Here is a 13643-nt window from a genome sequence, read left to right as displayed (position 1 = left end):
CTCTTTTCCAAAATGATGTGAGGGTTTTTTTTGGTTTTTAGTACTTACATTTTGTCATTAACTTCTTGCTTAGTCTTATTTTTTTAATTTAAAAAAATAAATTCTGAAAATGAATTCTGTTGCTATGTAGGAACTTAAAAGATTAAAGCACGATTTGTTGGGACAGAACTACGTGACTCTTTACATACTGAATGCAAGAGAACAATCAACATAAAACTCTTGTGGAAGGGTTTCAGCTCTGCTATATATTATTAAATGTTGCAAACATATATGCAACTGGAATGGCATGTCTGGTAATTCAGTTTTTAACACATCACAAGGCACATGGTGTTTGTGCTGTTTCTAACCATGGTGTCCATGTTTTTCTCTTATTTGTTCATACAGTGTTATTGATTCCTTGTTATTTTAAATTTTGTATCTATCTCTGAGTAGAAATGCTCAGTCTGATATCACAACTGCAATTAAAATATGATCAAGTTAGCACAGCATGAAGAAACCTTTTCTGTTTGTTGAAATAATTGGTTTATCTGTACAGATAGAGTGTTCCATAGTTAAGGATGGATTTTCTTGTAACTTTATAAAGACAATTACTGAGCTGATGCAAACTGTTATAAACTTTTGACAGTCAGACACGTATATTCATCCGTTTCCTTTCCTCTCTGTGCAACCTTTATTAAAATGCATTTGCTAGGCCATATGTCTTGAAAAATAGCAACGCCTGACAAATTGTCTGACTTACCTGTTTGTCTGTTGTGACCACAGATTCCAGAGCAGTTTGGTCCAATCAGAACAGTAGCAGAGGGAAAAGGGGATGTTGTATTAATAGGAACCACTAGAAACTTCGTCCTACAGGGCACGCTATCAGGAGACTTTTTTCCAATTACCCAGGTAAGCTGTTGCCTTACAAGAACATTTCTAAGTGTCTAATTTAAACAACAATGGTATTGCTTAAAGTCAGGTTTCATAAATATGCATCTAATTGATTTATTAGCACAGTACTTTTGGCAATAAATTACATTATAAGTATCCATCTAAGCTAACATTTTTTTAATGCTGTAATGTATTGTTTGGTCATTTTAATCCTGTTTAAACTTGTTTAGTTTTGATGGTACTGTCCTTCTTGTCAAGAAACATTTCTGCTTGTGTAGGGTCACACTGATGAGCTTTGGGGACTTGCAGTCCATTCCTCTAAACCTCAGTTCTTCACTTGTGGACATGACAAACATATTACCCTCTGGGATGCTACCACTCATCGTCCTATCTGGAACAAGATTATAGAGGTATAAATTTATTAAACACAACTCTACTCCTCTTATAGAACTTCTCAAGTAATGTGAGTTTTTGATAAGCTTATTGAATTAAAATATCTTAAAGTTTTAATTTGAGAAAAAAAAATGAGAGAATCATAAAATTTGTCTTGCTGAAAATGGATGTAAAACTCTTAAAATCAATAATTTAAAACCCTAGGTTAAATGGCTCTATATGCTGTAACATATAGAAGTGTACAGTGCTGTTTACGTTTATATTTTTTATGAAGAGAACCACAAATATAAAGCTAGGAAATAGTTATAATTTAAAAGTAGTTTGTGGTAGTAGCTTTGTGGTACACATGCGATCTTGATTACTACATGCATCACTAAGTACTGATTTTTTTAGTGTGCATTTTTTGACATCTGATCATTTTTCTAAATACGTACCCGTAAAAAGACATTGGCGTATCTCCTAGAGACAGCAGAGACACTTTTATCTCTCTCTTTTGAGATACTGCTATCACATGTTTTTCAAACAGTTTTCTCTTAACATTTTTTTTTAAATATGCCTTTTTGGAGATACAGGTACTGATCACAATAAACAAGTTACTTCTCAGTCTTTCTTATCTGCCCTCTGTAGAGTGGAAAAGTTCAAAAATTACTTAAAAAAAACCCAAAAACCAAAAAACACCACACAAAACATACACAACAATACCTGGTGTAGATTTATATCCAATAGACAGGTTTACCAGTCAAGTTGTAGCCAGTAACTTATGACCCTCATGTTACTGGCAAAAGTCCTTTCTGTGTGATATAGTAGATAATCCTTCATTAATTTACATGAAGGTCATATGTTCTAAGATCTGTATTTTTGTTGACATAGGAAGCTGGTGAGACCAGATCAACAGTTACTGCCCCAGAGATGGAGCTGCATTGTCACAGTTCAGTGACTAGGTATAAAGACAGATTGGCCTATAGTATAAGAACTCCAAAGAAAGGAAAATAAAAGTACTTATTTTAATGTGAAAAAATGGAGAACCGTAACACTAAGAGTTTGGCCTGAGTGGCACACAGATAATTTCATTTTCCTACCTCCTGATCATCTTGGGGGCTTAAGATACATTAATATGATTTAGATTTAAAAATAAGCTACCTCCCCTTCAGTCTTAAGGCCCAGCTACAGTATTCCTAAGGGGAATGGTCAAATCTTGATATGCACAAAAATCTTAATGTGCTTGAAATCTCTTGAACTGTTACCAAGATGCCAAATGCAAGATAAAATAAATACCAGAACGTTTAGGCTTCAAGCTTTAGTGATAAAACATATTTTTAAAGATCACTGAGCAGTTATAAACCAAATTTTCCAGGATCTGTCTTGATAGACTCTCTAAAAACAACAACAACAAAACACCAAAAGATAAACCTATGCCTTTTTTAGTTTTGAAATACAGCAATAGCAGTGTATTGTGTTGTACTGTAAGGAATATGAGCACATTCAATTGCAGCAATTCCTTCACATGGAATTCAGAGTGACTCAAACAGCGATAGAACTGGAAACTTTTACATAGACCTTTCGGGACTTTATAATAGATTTTTGATGAGACTTAATTTGGTTATTTAGAAATGGTGTGTGACTGGTTTTGGGCAAGTCTTATTTATAAATATCCTGAAGAGGAAAGTAAAATCATTGGTACCATTTTGTATGCTTTCCTAGTAAATTTCTTTTTTGTTGGAAAAAAAACATAATGTAATTTAGTTGCAGGTACTAATGGGATCCTTTGATCACTGTAAAGGTGTATGTTTTTGTATACTTGCATATTCTTCTGAAAAAGCTGAATCAGAAGTCAGTACTTCTGATATATTTCCCATTACAGGAACAATATTCTGAGGAGGGCCTATGGTCATTAATAGAAATGCAAAATTTGACACTTTGCTATCTTACAGTCTAAAAAAACATTTAGAAGTTTGGGTTGATAGACGTCATTAGTGGAGATAAGTACAATACAAGGAACAGGAACAAATCTATTACTCAGATAAGGTTCTATCTCAGAAAGAAAGTTACTTACGTCATCATCAACTCAAAAAAGGACATTGATTCCACTGTTTGATTCCTTGTCTCCTCTGAAAAACAGAATTGGAGTTTAGCTGATTATGACTTACAGTGAACTTCAGTTACAATTTAGCTGTAGTTTCAGAAATATAAGACACTCTTTAGGAAACTGTTGTTATTGGAATGTTTAAGAAACTGCTCTTTTTACCCTCGTTCTTGTGAAAATATTGATGGCAACTGCAGAAGCACCAGTAAACTAGACTTAGTTTTATTTTCTTTCCCCTCCAAGTACACACCACTACATTAAGACAAGATTTCTGTTATCAATCTTCACAATAACCTCCTTATTAACCACATGAAATGTCTGAGACTGTTTCATAAATCAGTGAGTGATTATCAAGAGTAAATAAATCATTTCATGTTAACCTATTTTTGTCACATACATCTGTGTAAATGTAGGGTTTTTGTAGTTATGAGTACAAGTTGCTGCTCAGATTAAATTCACTGGTTGAACTTCTGGATTATTCAAGAGAATATTTTAGCATTTACTATGCAATTATGCTTATGAAAAATAAGTAAATTTTCCTTTGTTGATTACTATTGTGGTTTAGAACATACATATTGAAATCCTGGATCTCAATAATTCTCTGAATTTTCTATAGAGTTAATAACCTATTAGAAATTTGTCACTTGTTTAAAGCTAATGAAAATATCCCTTACACATAGCCTCTAAGGCTAGTAGTTACAAATGGCTAAAAATGTGAACAGGTGTACTAAAATGGCTACAATATGATACCATTTTAAAATACAGAAAATCAAGGACATAAGCGTTTCTGTGATATATGTTACTGGACTTTTTTTTTTTTGCTTACATTTAAAAATTATTTTTGGTAGGTATCAGAAAAAATAAGCTACTTATTTTGCAACTTTCTGGTATAACCTGAAGAGTTCTGGAGCTCATTCTTTGTAATTGAACAAGTATTGGAATTAAAGTGCTTACCATGTTTTTAGGCATATGTTTAAATTACAAGAACAACACTTTATTTCTTACTTGTTTCCATAATAATATACTCCACAAAGTAAAATGCTTTGAAATTGCATATCAAAATAAGAAACCCCGTTTATGCTCTTACTCTCCCACTAAGCTGTTACCTGGGCAGGTGCTGAAAAAGGCGTTGGTGCACATGGAAGTGAAGCTTCCATGCAAATCGATAGATATCTTTGTGGAATAGTGTACTTGCTTGTCCTTTAGACAGTAGGTAAACTGCAGCTTTGATACTTATTTCTTAGGTCAGCTCTAATTTAAGAAATTATTTTTATCTCTTGCTTGTTTGTGATTTGTTGAGAAGCTGCCTTTGTCAACATTATTGTAGTGAAATGACTTGCCAAGTTGTTTTTTGATACTGAAGAAAACAGTGGTCTTGTATAGAGGGGAAAAAAGTCTTTTGGGTAACATTACAATCAGTTAAAAATACTTCTTTTTCCCCTCAAGATTGTATTTAAAACAAACAAACAAAAACCACAAACACACAAAGCCAAACCAAACCAATGACAACAACAACAAACAGCACAAGAGGGATGCTGTTCCTGAGGCAGATATAATTGAACTGTGTTTTTGTTACAACTTGCACTGTTAAAAACATGCGTGCTTCCTTGTGTAACATTGTAGGATCCAGCACAGTCCTCAGGTTTCCATCCTTCAGCATCTGTTGTTGCAGTGGGGACGCTGACCGGCAGGTAAGACGTGCAGAGCAACACATTGGAAACAAACAAATACTATGTGATTTTTTCAGCTCACGTCCAAGTTCATGTTCTTGTTCTGCAGATGTGTGCATGACATATGTTCACGCCCTGTTGACTTCTGTTGAATTTCAGAGTGAAATTTATTTGAGTTGCCTAGAAGCCCTAGTCTTGGACCAGTAGCCCATGTTTGCAGAGTGTCACATGAACACAGAAGGGGTGGTTTCTGCCCTGAGAACAGCAATCTGAGATCAATGTTGGAGAGGGCTGGAAGTCTCAGTTAGCAGTGAGACCATGTGTGGGAGGTTCTGTCACCATACCAGTGTCCTAAATGTTAAATCTTTGTGGCCATTGTGGCAAAGGAGAGGTTAAAGGAAGAGTTTGAGACGATGAGTTAACTTTGCAGATGCAGACAGACATCTACTCACTAGGGCAGCGTAGAGGAAATCATATAGAAAAAGGTTGCTCCTTCAAAAATTTAGCAAGTGGTTTATTATCTGTAATGCAGTAACGTTTAGAGGCTCTAACAAAATTCTGGCAAATGTTCCACTGTGCTGGACATCGTGTAGAAATGCATATTAAGAGACTTGTTCTGCCTGAGGAGTGTAAAGCATAAGCAAGACAGACAAAGCTGGGGTAAAAAGTAATATTTCCATCATACGGGGCAGGTGGAGCCCTTGGTCACACAGTGGGTCAGGGCAGAGCTGCGTTTCACTGGGTTGTGGGTCAGAGCAGGGAGCCTGTGCCATCGCTTCATCTTCTCCTTCAACGTCACTTGAGGGCAGACTTTACCATTAGTACTGAAAACAGTTCCACTTAACTGAGAACTTACAGAATGCGTCTATGTTATAAGCCAAAATTATTTAGGATTGTATATCAATCCTAAACAAAGGGTTTAGTAAGGGTTTCCTTACTAAATTTAATTTATTTTTCCTAAATAAAGTAAATCAAAAGGAGAAGCTTTGAGAGGAATTTTTACTTTGTCTTTAATAATTTAATGCAAGTATTGAAATGAAAATTTTATCTTTGTCCCTTCTACGTGTTTCCACAAATTAAATTTTGGTTAATTGATAAAATAATGAATAAATAAAGCTAATCCTCAAATCAAGAGAGAATGGTCCTGATTCTCGCTTGTGTTTTCTTTAGCTCCACGATTTGATGCAGGCATCAATTTAAACGTCAGCATAGAAGAGTTTAAAAGGAGAAAGGTCCCTATATGCAATGCTTACTTTATTCTAATGAATGACAAATAGTAAAACATAATAAAATCCGAATGCTGGTATGAGGGTCAATGTCTGGTTAAAAAACATGAGAAAGAAACTATGCTGTTAAAGTAAAAAAATAAAGCAAACCAAGAAGCAGTTGCTGTTTTGCTTTTGCTGGTGTAAAACTTATGCTATTTTGACAGAAGAAAAGTTGGTCAAGATTACAGTAGATTTAAATTCCTTGTGGAATGATTTATTGGCCTCTTTCTGTATTTAAAACAGGTGGTTTGTGTTTGACACAGAAACAAAAGACTTGGTCACTGTACACACAGATGGAAACGAACAGCTGTCTGTAATGCGCTACTCACCAGGTTTGAGAGCACTGATTTACTGTTTAAAAAAATTTTGATTTTTTAAATTAAATTTGGGGTTGGTTTCTTTTAAAATAGTTGCCCACTTGCCATGCTGAAGTTGAAAATAAATATGCCATGAACCACTGGCAGCACTGAATGGGTGGTGTCTTAAGCTCTAGTTTTCTTTTCCCTCCCTCCCCCACATGCTCAGAATGGTTTCACTGGGAAGGGAAAAACAAATATGACTTAGCTGTGCAGGTTGTTGCAGTCAGGTTAGCCCTAAATGGACTGTAGCCACTTCCAGAAATGTCATGTGTTTTTAACAGTCATATTTGCTGTATAAACTTTCTGTTTTGTAATCTTGAAACAGTAAGCAACATGCAACTGAAAAATTAAAAATAGAATTTTGGTTTTCATTTTTTGATATTCAGGCCTTTAAGAGCATTTCCTCTTCTCTGTGATGCACTAGCTTTTCAAAATTAGCCTAAGTTCTTTCTTACAGGAATAATTAGTCTTCACTTCTGTGTTTATAGATGGAAACTTCTTGGCAATAGGTTCCCATGACAACTGTATTTATATATATAGTGTAAGTGAAAATGGAAGAAAATACACTAGAATTGGCAAATGTTCGGTAAGCAACCTTTTTTTCTCTATATTCAGTATTAACCACCTAATACAGTGCTACAAAACATACTTAATACTGTCACACTGGGAAATACTGTTAGTGCATTTAATACAATATTTCTCTCTTTGTAGGGTCATTCCAGCTTCATTACTCATCTGGACTGGTCTGTTAATTCACAGTATCTTGTGTCCAATTCAGGAGACTATGAAATCTTGTACTGTGAGTAAGAATTATATTTAGTCTTTTTATGCAAAGTTCAGGCATTCTAATACAGATTTAAAATTTAAATGAGACCGTGTAACTGCCAAGCTAGACCATATGTTTTAATTCATCTGGTGCAATCAAAAATCTATACAACTTGAGAATTAAAAACATTATCATGTTTTGTATTTTTTTTCTATTGTAGGGATTCCCTCTGCTTGTAAACAAGTCGTGAGTGTTGAAACAACCAGAGATATAGAATGGGACACTTACACCTGTACTTTAGGATTCCATGTTTTTGGTAAGTATCTTTCCCCTTACAAGTTCTTGTCATTCTTGTTATTAAAAAATACTTGGATTCCCAGCTTATGAAACATGCCTATTCATATTTCAGGGAAAAATACAGAACTTCTGTTACACCATTTTTATTACAATCTGTCCTCTTATTTCAATCCAGAAAGACTCTAATTTGTTATTCTTGCTAGCTTCAAGTGTAAATATTAAATTGCAACATAAGTGGGAGACAAGGAAGAAATCACACAGTACCCTCTCTGTCACACTAGAGCTGCTTCTCATCTCTTAATTTAAAGTACCAGTTCTATGGAATTATCATTTATTTAGATTGCTACTGGGCCAAATCCCCTTACCAGAACCAGTGTCATTTGTACTAGCTACTGTACAAACATGAAGGGGGTGACAGTATCGGTCACTAAGTATTTACAATGTATTTTGATACAATATATAACAATTAAATGAGGTGAAAGGGCTACAAGAAGAAAGAATTAAAAGGTAACAAAATCAGGATGGTTTGTTGCCTTGGGACTTCTGCCAATTTTGAAGGAGCTGCTTTCCCCAGCATGTGCCGAAGCTTTGTGCTCATTCCACAATGTCTGCAGAGCTAGACAGATCGTTACAAAAGCTGAGTATGAGAAGCTTCAGATTCTTGACTCCTCAAGGCAAAATAGGAAGCCATGGTAGAAGTTCAGAGAAGAATCTGATTTAGTATAAGCAGTAAGGAAGCAAGATTTTTTCACCCATATTTCATGTAGAATAACAGCAGTGATGTGTTTGAAGGCAGCCAGAAAGGACATGCTTTTAGAGCCTAAAGGTGGGATGGCAGTAGCAATATGCTGGGAAGACATATTTGTAGTTTGCAAAATTGTCAGGCAGTGCTTGGGTATCACTACAACACACAGATCTAGTAGAAGGAGGAAGCCCTAGAAGCCTGGCTGTGTGTTTATGTGATGTGTTTCTCCTATGGGGGATGATGGCCCCTACAGAACTATTAGTGTATTCCTGCAGTTTGAGTGTACCTGACACAGTTACAAAGCCACAAAGTCTCTGCATTTAGCATCAAAGGTTCAGATATTCTGAAATTATGAATACTTTGAGTCAGTATTCCTTACTTCATAATTTGGATTCATGCAAAATATATTGCTGTTAGAACATGAGGCTACTTTTGGTCATTGGAGAGGGGTGTCACACCTCAGAGGGGTTTTTGCCCCCTTGCAACAGATCAGCTTTTGGAGCAAGTCTGTGGAAACTAATGATCTACTGGGCCAATGAGGAACGTGTGGAAACATCCTCCATTCTGAACTGGTGTATTGTAAGCTAAATCAAGAAAGATGAGGAATAAATAGAAGTAGTTGCAAGTGTTAATAATTATCACAATTATTATTTTAGTAATGTAATGAAGATTGTGAGGATGTTCATCAAATGAACGGAATTTTAAAGTAAAAAGATACAACCTATTCAGAAAGGATATGAAATGCCAAAGTGGTAGAACTTTTTTATGTATGGAACATGGTGCCATATGTACTGAGGATTCATAGCTGTACAGTTAGATTTAGACTGGGAAGTTAACAGAGGTAATTCGTAATAATATAGGTGAAAAAAAATAATATTAATGGTGGCAGGGTTTAACTGTTGCCCATCCTTCCAGAAAGATCAAATTAATGGAATATTTTTAATAGCTAGCAGAATCAGTCAAATCACAGGAATTGCTGAGGATGTGAGAGTTTAACTATTCCAGTGTCTTTTGAGAAAGGAATTGCAGTTCACTGGCTAACCAGCAAGTTCTCAAAAGTCTTCTAATACAGAAATAGCTCAGCACCCAGAGTGGAGTTTCTTCCAGATTTGATTCTGGGGAAATGGAAGAACCTTGCTGAGAACGTGAATGTATCTTGTGTTAGGAATCAGGGAGGTGTGATCCTTAGTATAGAAAGGAAAAAGAGCAACAAAATGAAAATAATGGACCTCAGGAAAAGAAAACATAAAAATCCAAAGGCCTGTTAGGGAAGATCTGAAGTTGAACAAGAGGCGAGATGCAATAATTCCTTCAGTGGTATGAAGGGCAGAAAATCTGCCAGCCAAGAGGAAAGACAGGAATGGCAGCAAGACACAGATTTGGTTACACTGTTGTTCCTACAAGGCAGAGGAACGCAGAAAGTAGAAGCTGTTGGAGGATCAAGAAGATACATAAACAAACCTAAGCATAAATGCAGGCTTGCAACATAAACAGAAATAACAGAAGGGCCAACGACAATATTGTTCTGCTATGTGGAGAGGAGAGATGACACTGCTAAGGCTGAAGTAACACTTCTTTTTAAATTTTTTTTAATGTGTCTTTTTTAGAAGACCTACGTCAATCTGATGGCTAATCCGGTTAGTGTCGCTAATGAAAAGGCCTCTGCCTTCAGCAGAGGAAGGAGTACATTAGAAAACAGTTAGATACTTTGAAAATATGTAACTTCTAAGTGTGATGAACTTTGTTGTATCTGTGAAAACAACTGGTTAGCATAATGTCATGACCATTAGTACTTATTTTCAGGACAGAGAACAGGCAAAGTACTGGAAAAAATGGAGAAGAATTAATGCAGTATCTGTGGAATTGTGTATTTGCCCTCAGAGCCCGTATGGAGAGGATAAAGCGCAAAGACAGTGGCTAAAATAATAAATTGAAGAAGCTCATAAATTATAAATTTGAAACCAGTCTGGTAATGTTGGAAGTCACTCTACTATTCAGTACTTTGGGGCCTCAGAGCAGCCAGTATGAACAATCTTTAAATGCTTGCCAGGATTGCTCCACTGGACATGGAAGAAGCATTCACATCATCAAGGATGTGAGGCATCTTGTATATTGATTTTTCAGTAGCTACTGGCTGACTGAAATGAGGAGTATTTTCTCACTCTAGTAGAACCACATAAAAATCACAAGTAGTATGTATAGCGCTTGCAGAGCAACACAACCGGTGCAGGGGGGAAAATGTGCATTGGTTTGTTGAACACCTGTCTTCAGGCACGAGAACAGATTACTCAGCCTGGAAATGTTTAGAGATTATTCAACTGCAAATCAACAGCATGTAAAGAAGTGTGTCCAGTGGGGGACATTTTAGTGATACAAACACATGGAGGTGTGAAGGACTAAAGACCATAAAACGCTTGATTGTCTATATGCTCTTGCAAGAGCCATGTGCTGCTGGATACACAACCAAGGCACCAGTGCCTATCATATGCCCAGCTTTGGAAAAAGTAGTATTTGTGGTGAAAGATGGGAAGGGAAGAAATGTAAGATGCTGTGCAAAGCTTGACAACGCTGCAAGTGAAGCAGAGCCAACACTGGTTGAGTTCAAAACTGACTAGAAGGCTGTACACTGAATATGATGTTTGTTTGAATATATTTATTAATAACATGGATGATAGAACACTGTGTATAATTTGTAGGTGACACGGAGCTACAGGATTAGCAAATTGTATTGAGAAACAGAGGAATGGTATGAAAAAAGAGGCAACTAAATAGAGATGAATAGGAGGTTCCACACTTGAACAGCAGAACCCAGTTGTATAAATCCAGAATGGAGGCGAGCAGGCAAGAGAGTACATTTGCACAGAAAGGTCAGATGACTCTTGCATGCAAACTGAATGTGAGTCAACAGCATTATGTGGTTTTAGAAAAGGCAGATGCATCAGTGGGATGTATAATGAAAAGGATGCCTTGCAAAATGTGAAGTAATCATCCATTTATCAGTATCTGGTTCAGTCACAGCTGGAATAGCTGCTTCTGGCTTTTGCATGTTGGACCAACAGATAATGTGCTGACCAGCAAGAAAAATTATCCGTCTGAATATTGTTCTATGAGAAGAGATGTAATGAATGAATTTCAGAGAACAGGAGGAAAAAAAAGCATGGCTTTGATTTTCAAATAAGAAAAAGGAAATGAGCAATCATATCGTACAGCAAGACCAAGTGCAAGGTCCTGCACATGGATTGGGGCAATCCTGAGCACAAATACATGCTGGGTGGAGAATGGATCAAGAGTAGCCCCGAGGAGGATGACTTGGGAGTGTTGGTTGATGAGAAGCTCCACGTGACCCAGCAATATGCACTTGCAGCCCAGAGAGCCAACTGTGTCCTGGGCTGCATCAAAAGCAGCATGACCAGAAGGTCAAAGGAGGTGATTCTGCCCCTCTGCTCTCATGAGACCCCACCTGGAGTGCTGTGTCCAGCTCTGGGGCTTGCGACATAAGACAGACATGGACCTGTGGGAGTGGGTCCAGAGAAGGACCATGAACATGGTCAGGGGGCTGGAACATCTCTCCTGTGAACACAGGCTAAAAGAGTTGGGGTTTTTCAGCCTGGAGAAGTCTCTGGGGACACCTTATAGCAGCTTTCCAGTACCTAAAGGGGGGTTACAGGAAGGCTGGGGAGGGACTTTTTACAAGGGCATGTAGTGATAGTACAAGGGGTGAAGACTGAAAACTGAAAGAGGTAGATTGAGATTAGATATAAAGAAGAAATTCTTCCCCGTGAGGGTGGTGAGGCACCGGAACAGGCTGCCCAGAGAAGCTGTGGGTGTCCCATCTCTGGAAGTGTTCAAGGCCAGGCTGGATGGGGCTTTGAGCAACCTGGTCTAGCAGAAGGTGTCCCTGCCAAGGGCAGGGGATAGGGGGGCTGGAACTTAATGATCTTTAAGGTGCTTCCAACCCAAACCAGTCTATGATTCTATAACTGATTATGTCAGTGGTCTCTCAAGGTTCAGTACTGTTTATATTGAGTAGAGATTAAATAAAATCCAAATTATGAAAATCATAAAAAATGCCCAGCACTGCATACCAAAAAAAAAAAAAAAAAAATCAGTAACTGGTTGGATTTTATTACAATTACAGTTTATTACAGGCAAATGTTCAGAGGGTTTAAAGATGTGGTACATCGATTTGGTTGTTGTTTTGATTAGCCTACAGTTTAATTTCAGAACACAAGTTTGTGCAAGAACAGCAAGGAGTAGACTATGTGAGGAAGGAGAATTACTTACAGTAAAACAAAAGCATTTTTAAAATGTATAATAGGTTCAGTTTCTTTTCTAGGGATCTATTAATTACTGAATAACACTTTAAAATGTATTTATTGTGTCATAGGTTTTACACTTTAGTAACATGAAGAAATATGTTGAGTCATACATAGGTAGTCTTTTAGACTACAGTCATATGACAAAAGTATGTTAGCTCATACAGGGATAAGCAGAAGGGAAAACAAAAGCAGAAACTGCTGTTTTTCTACATAACCACATAAAAATTATTTTAGGCTCAAACACATTACTGTAATTCAGCAGAACTCTTCAGAGTAAAAAGCCCTTTGCTGACTAAAAGAAATAAAATATTTGTTTATGTGCCTCATTTCCTATTAGGATCTGGTCTTTTGCTGGTACGGAAGTATTCATACTGACTCAGCTGCAGTTATTTTTATGGTTTTATCTTTTTTTTTTTTTTTAAACAAGTAATCCTTTGTTAATATTTTAACAAAACCTTAAGCTGTCGCTTTTATTTCCTTTATAAAAAACTGTAATTAGTCCCTCTATGTTTCAGGTGTATGGCCTGAAGGTTCAGATGGGACAGATATCAATGCTGTCTGTCGATCACATGGGAGAAAACTGCTATCAACAGGGGATGATTTTGGCAAAGTACATCTCTTCTCATATCCATGTTCGCAGTTTAGGGTAAGGCATTTCCTAAAAATTTACTCTCTTAACTTGCACAAATGCATTAAATCTTGTTTTCCTATTAAAAAAAAAAAAAAAAAAGAAAAAGAAAATAATGGTAGCATATGCCTAAAGGATTTACTTAAGGTTGATTGAGTGTACAATTAAATTTAAGATTTAATTTAATATTAAAATACTTTGAGAATAATGTGATGTCTTCGTTTCATTGTTGTATGAATTGTTAT

General features: G+C 36.5%; 1 protein-coding gene across 7 annotated transcripts in view; it reads left to right on the top strand.

The window, feature by feature from the left end:
- The window catches only part of EML1 (EMAP like 1), a 131246-nt gene that overhangs the window by 115988 nt on the left and 1615 nt on the right, over positions 1-13643 (top strand). For all 7 annotated transcript variants that reach the window (XM_082058219.1, XM_082058223.1, XM_082058222.1 and 4 more), the window contains 8 exons: positions 763-888; positions 1149-1280; positions 4970-5037; positions 6528-6616; positions 7132-7229; positions 7355-7442; positions 7630-7725; positions 13286-13416. In XM_082058219.1, the coding sequence (XP_081914345.1) occupies positions 763-888; positions 1149-1280; positions 4970-5037; positions 6528-6616; positions 7132-7229; positions 7355-7442; positions 7630-7725; positions 13286-13416 (828 nt within the window). The remainder of the gene's footprint in view (positions 1-762; positions 889-1148; positions 1281-4969; positions 5038-6527; positions 6617-7131; positions 7230-7354; positions 7443-7629; positions 7726-13285; positions 13417-13643) is intronic.

The sequence above is a fragment of the Streptopelia decaocto genome, assembly GCF_964273445.1.
Source record: "Streptopelia decaocto genome assembly, chromosome: 7".
Lineage (NCBI taxonomy): Eukaryota > Metazoa > Chordata > Aves > Columbiformes > Columbidae > Streptopelia > Streptopelia decaocto.
This window is presented reverse-complemented; position numbering and strand designations above follow the sequence as displayed.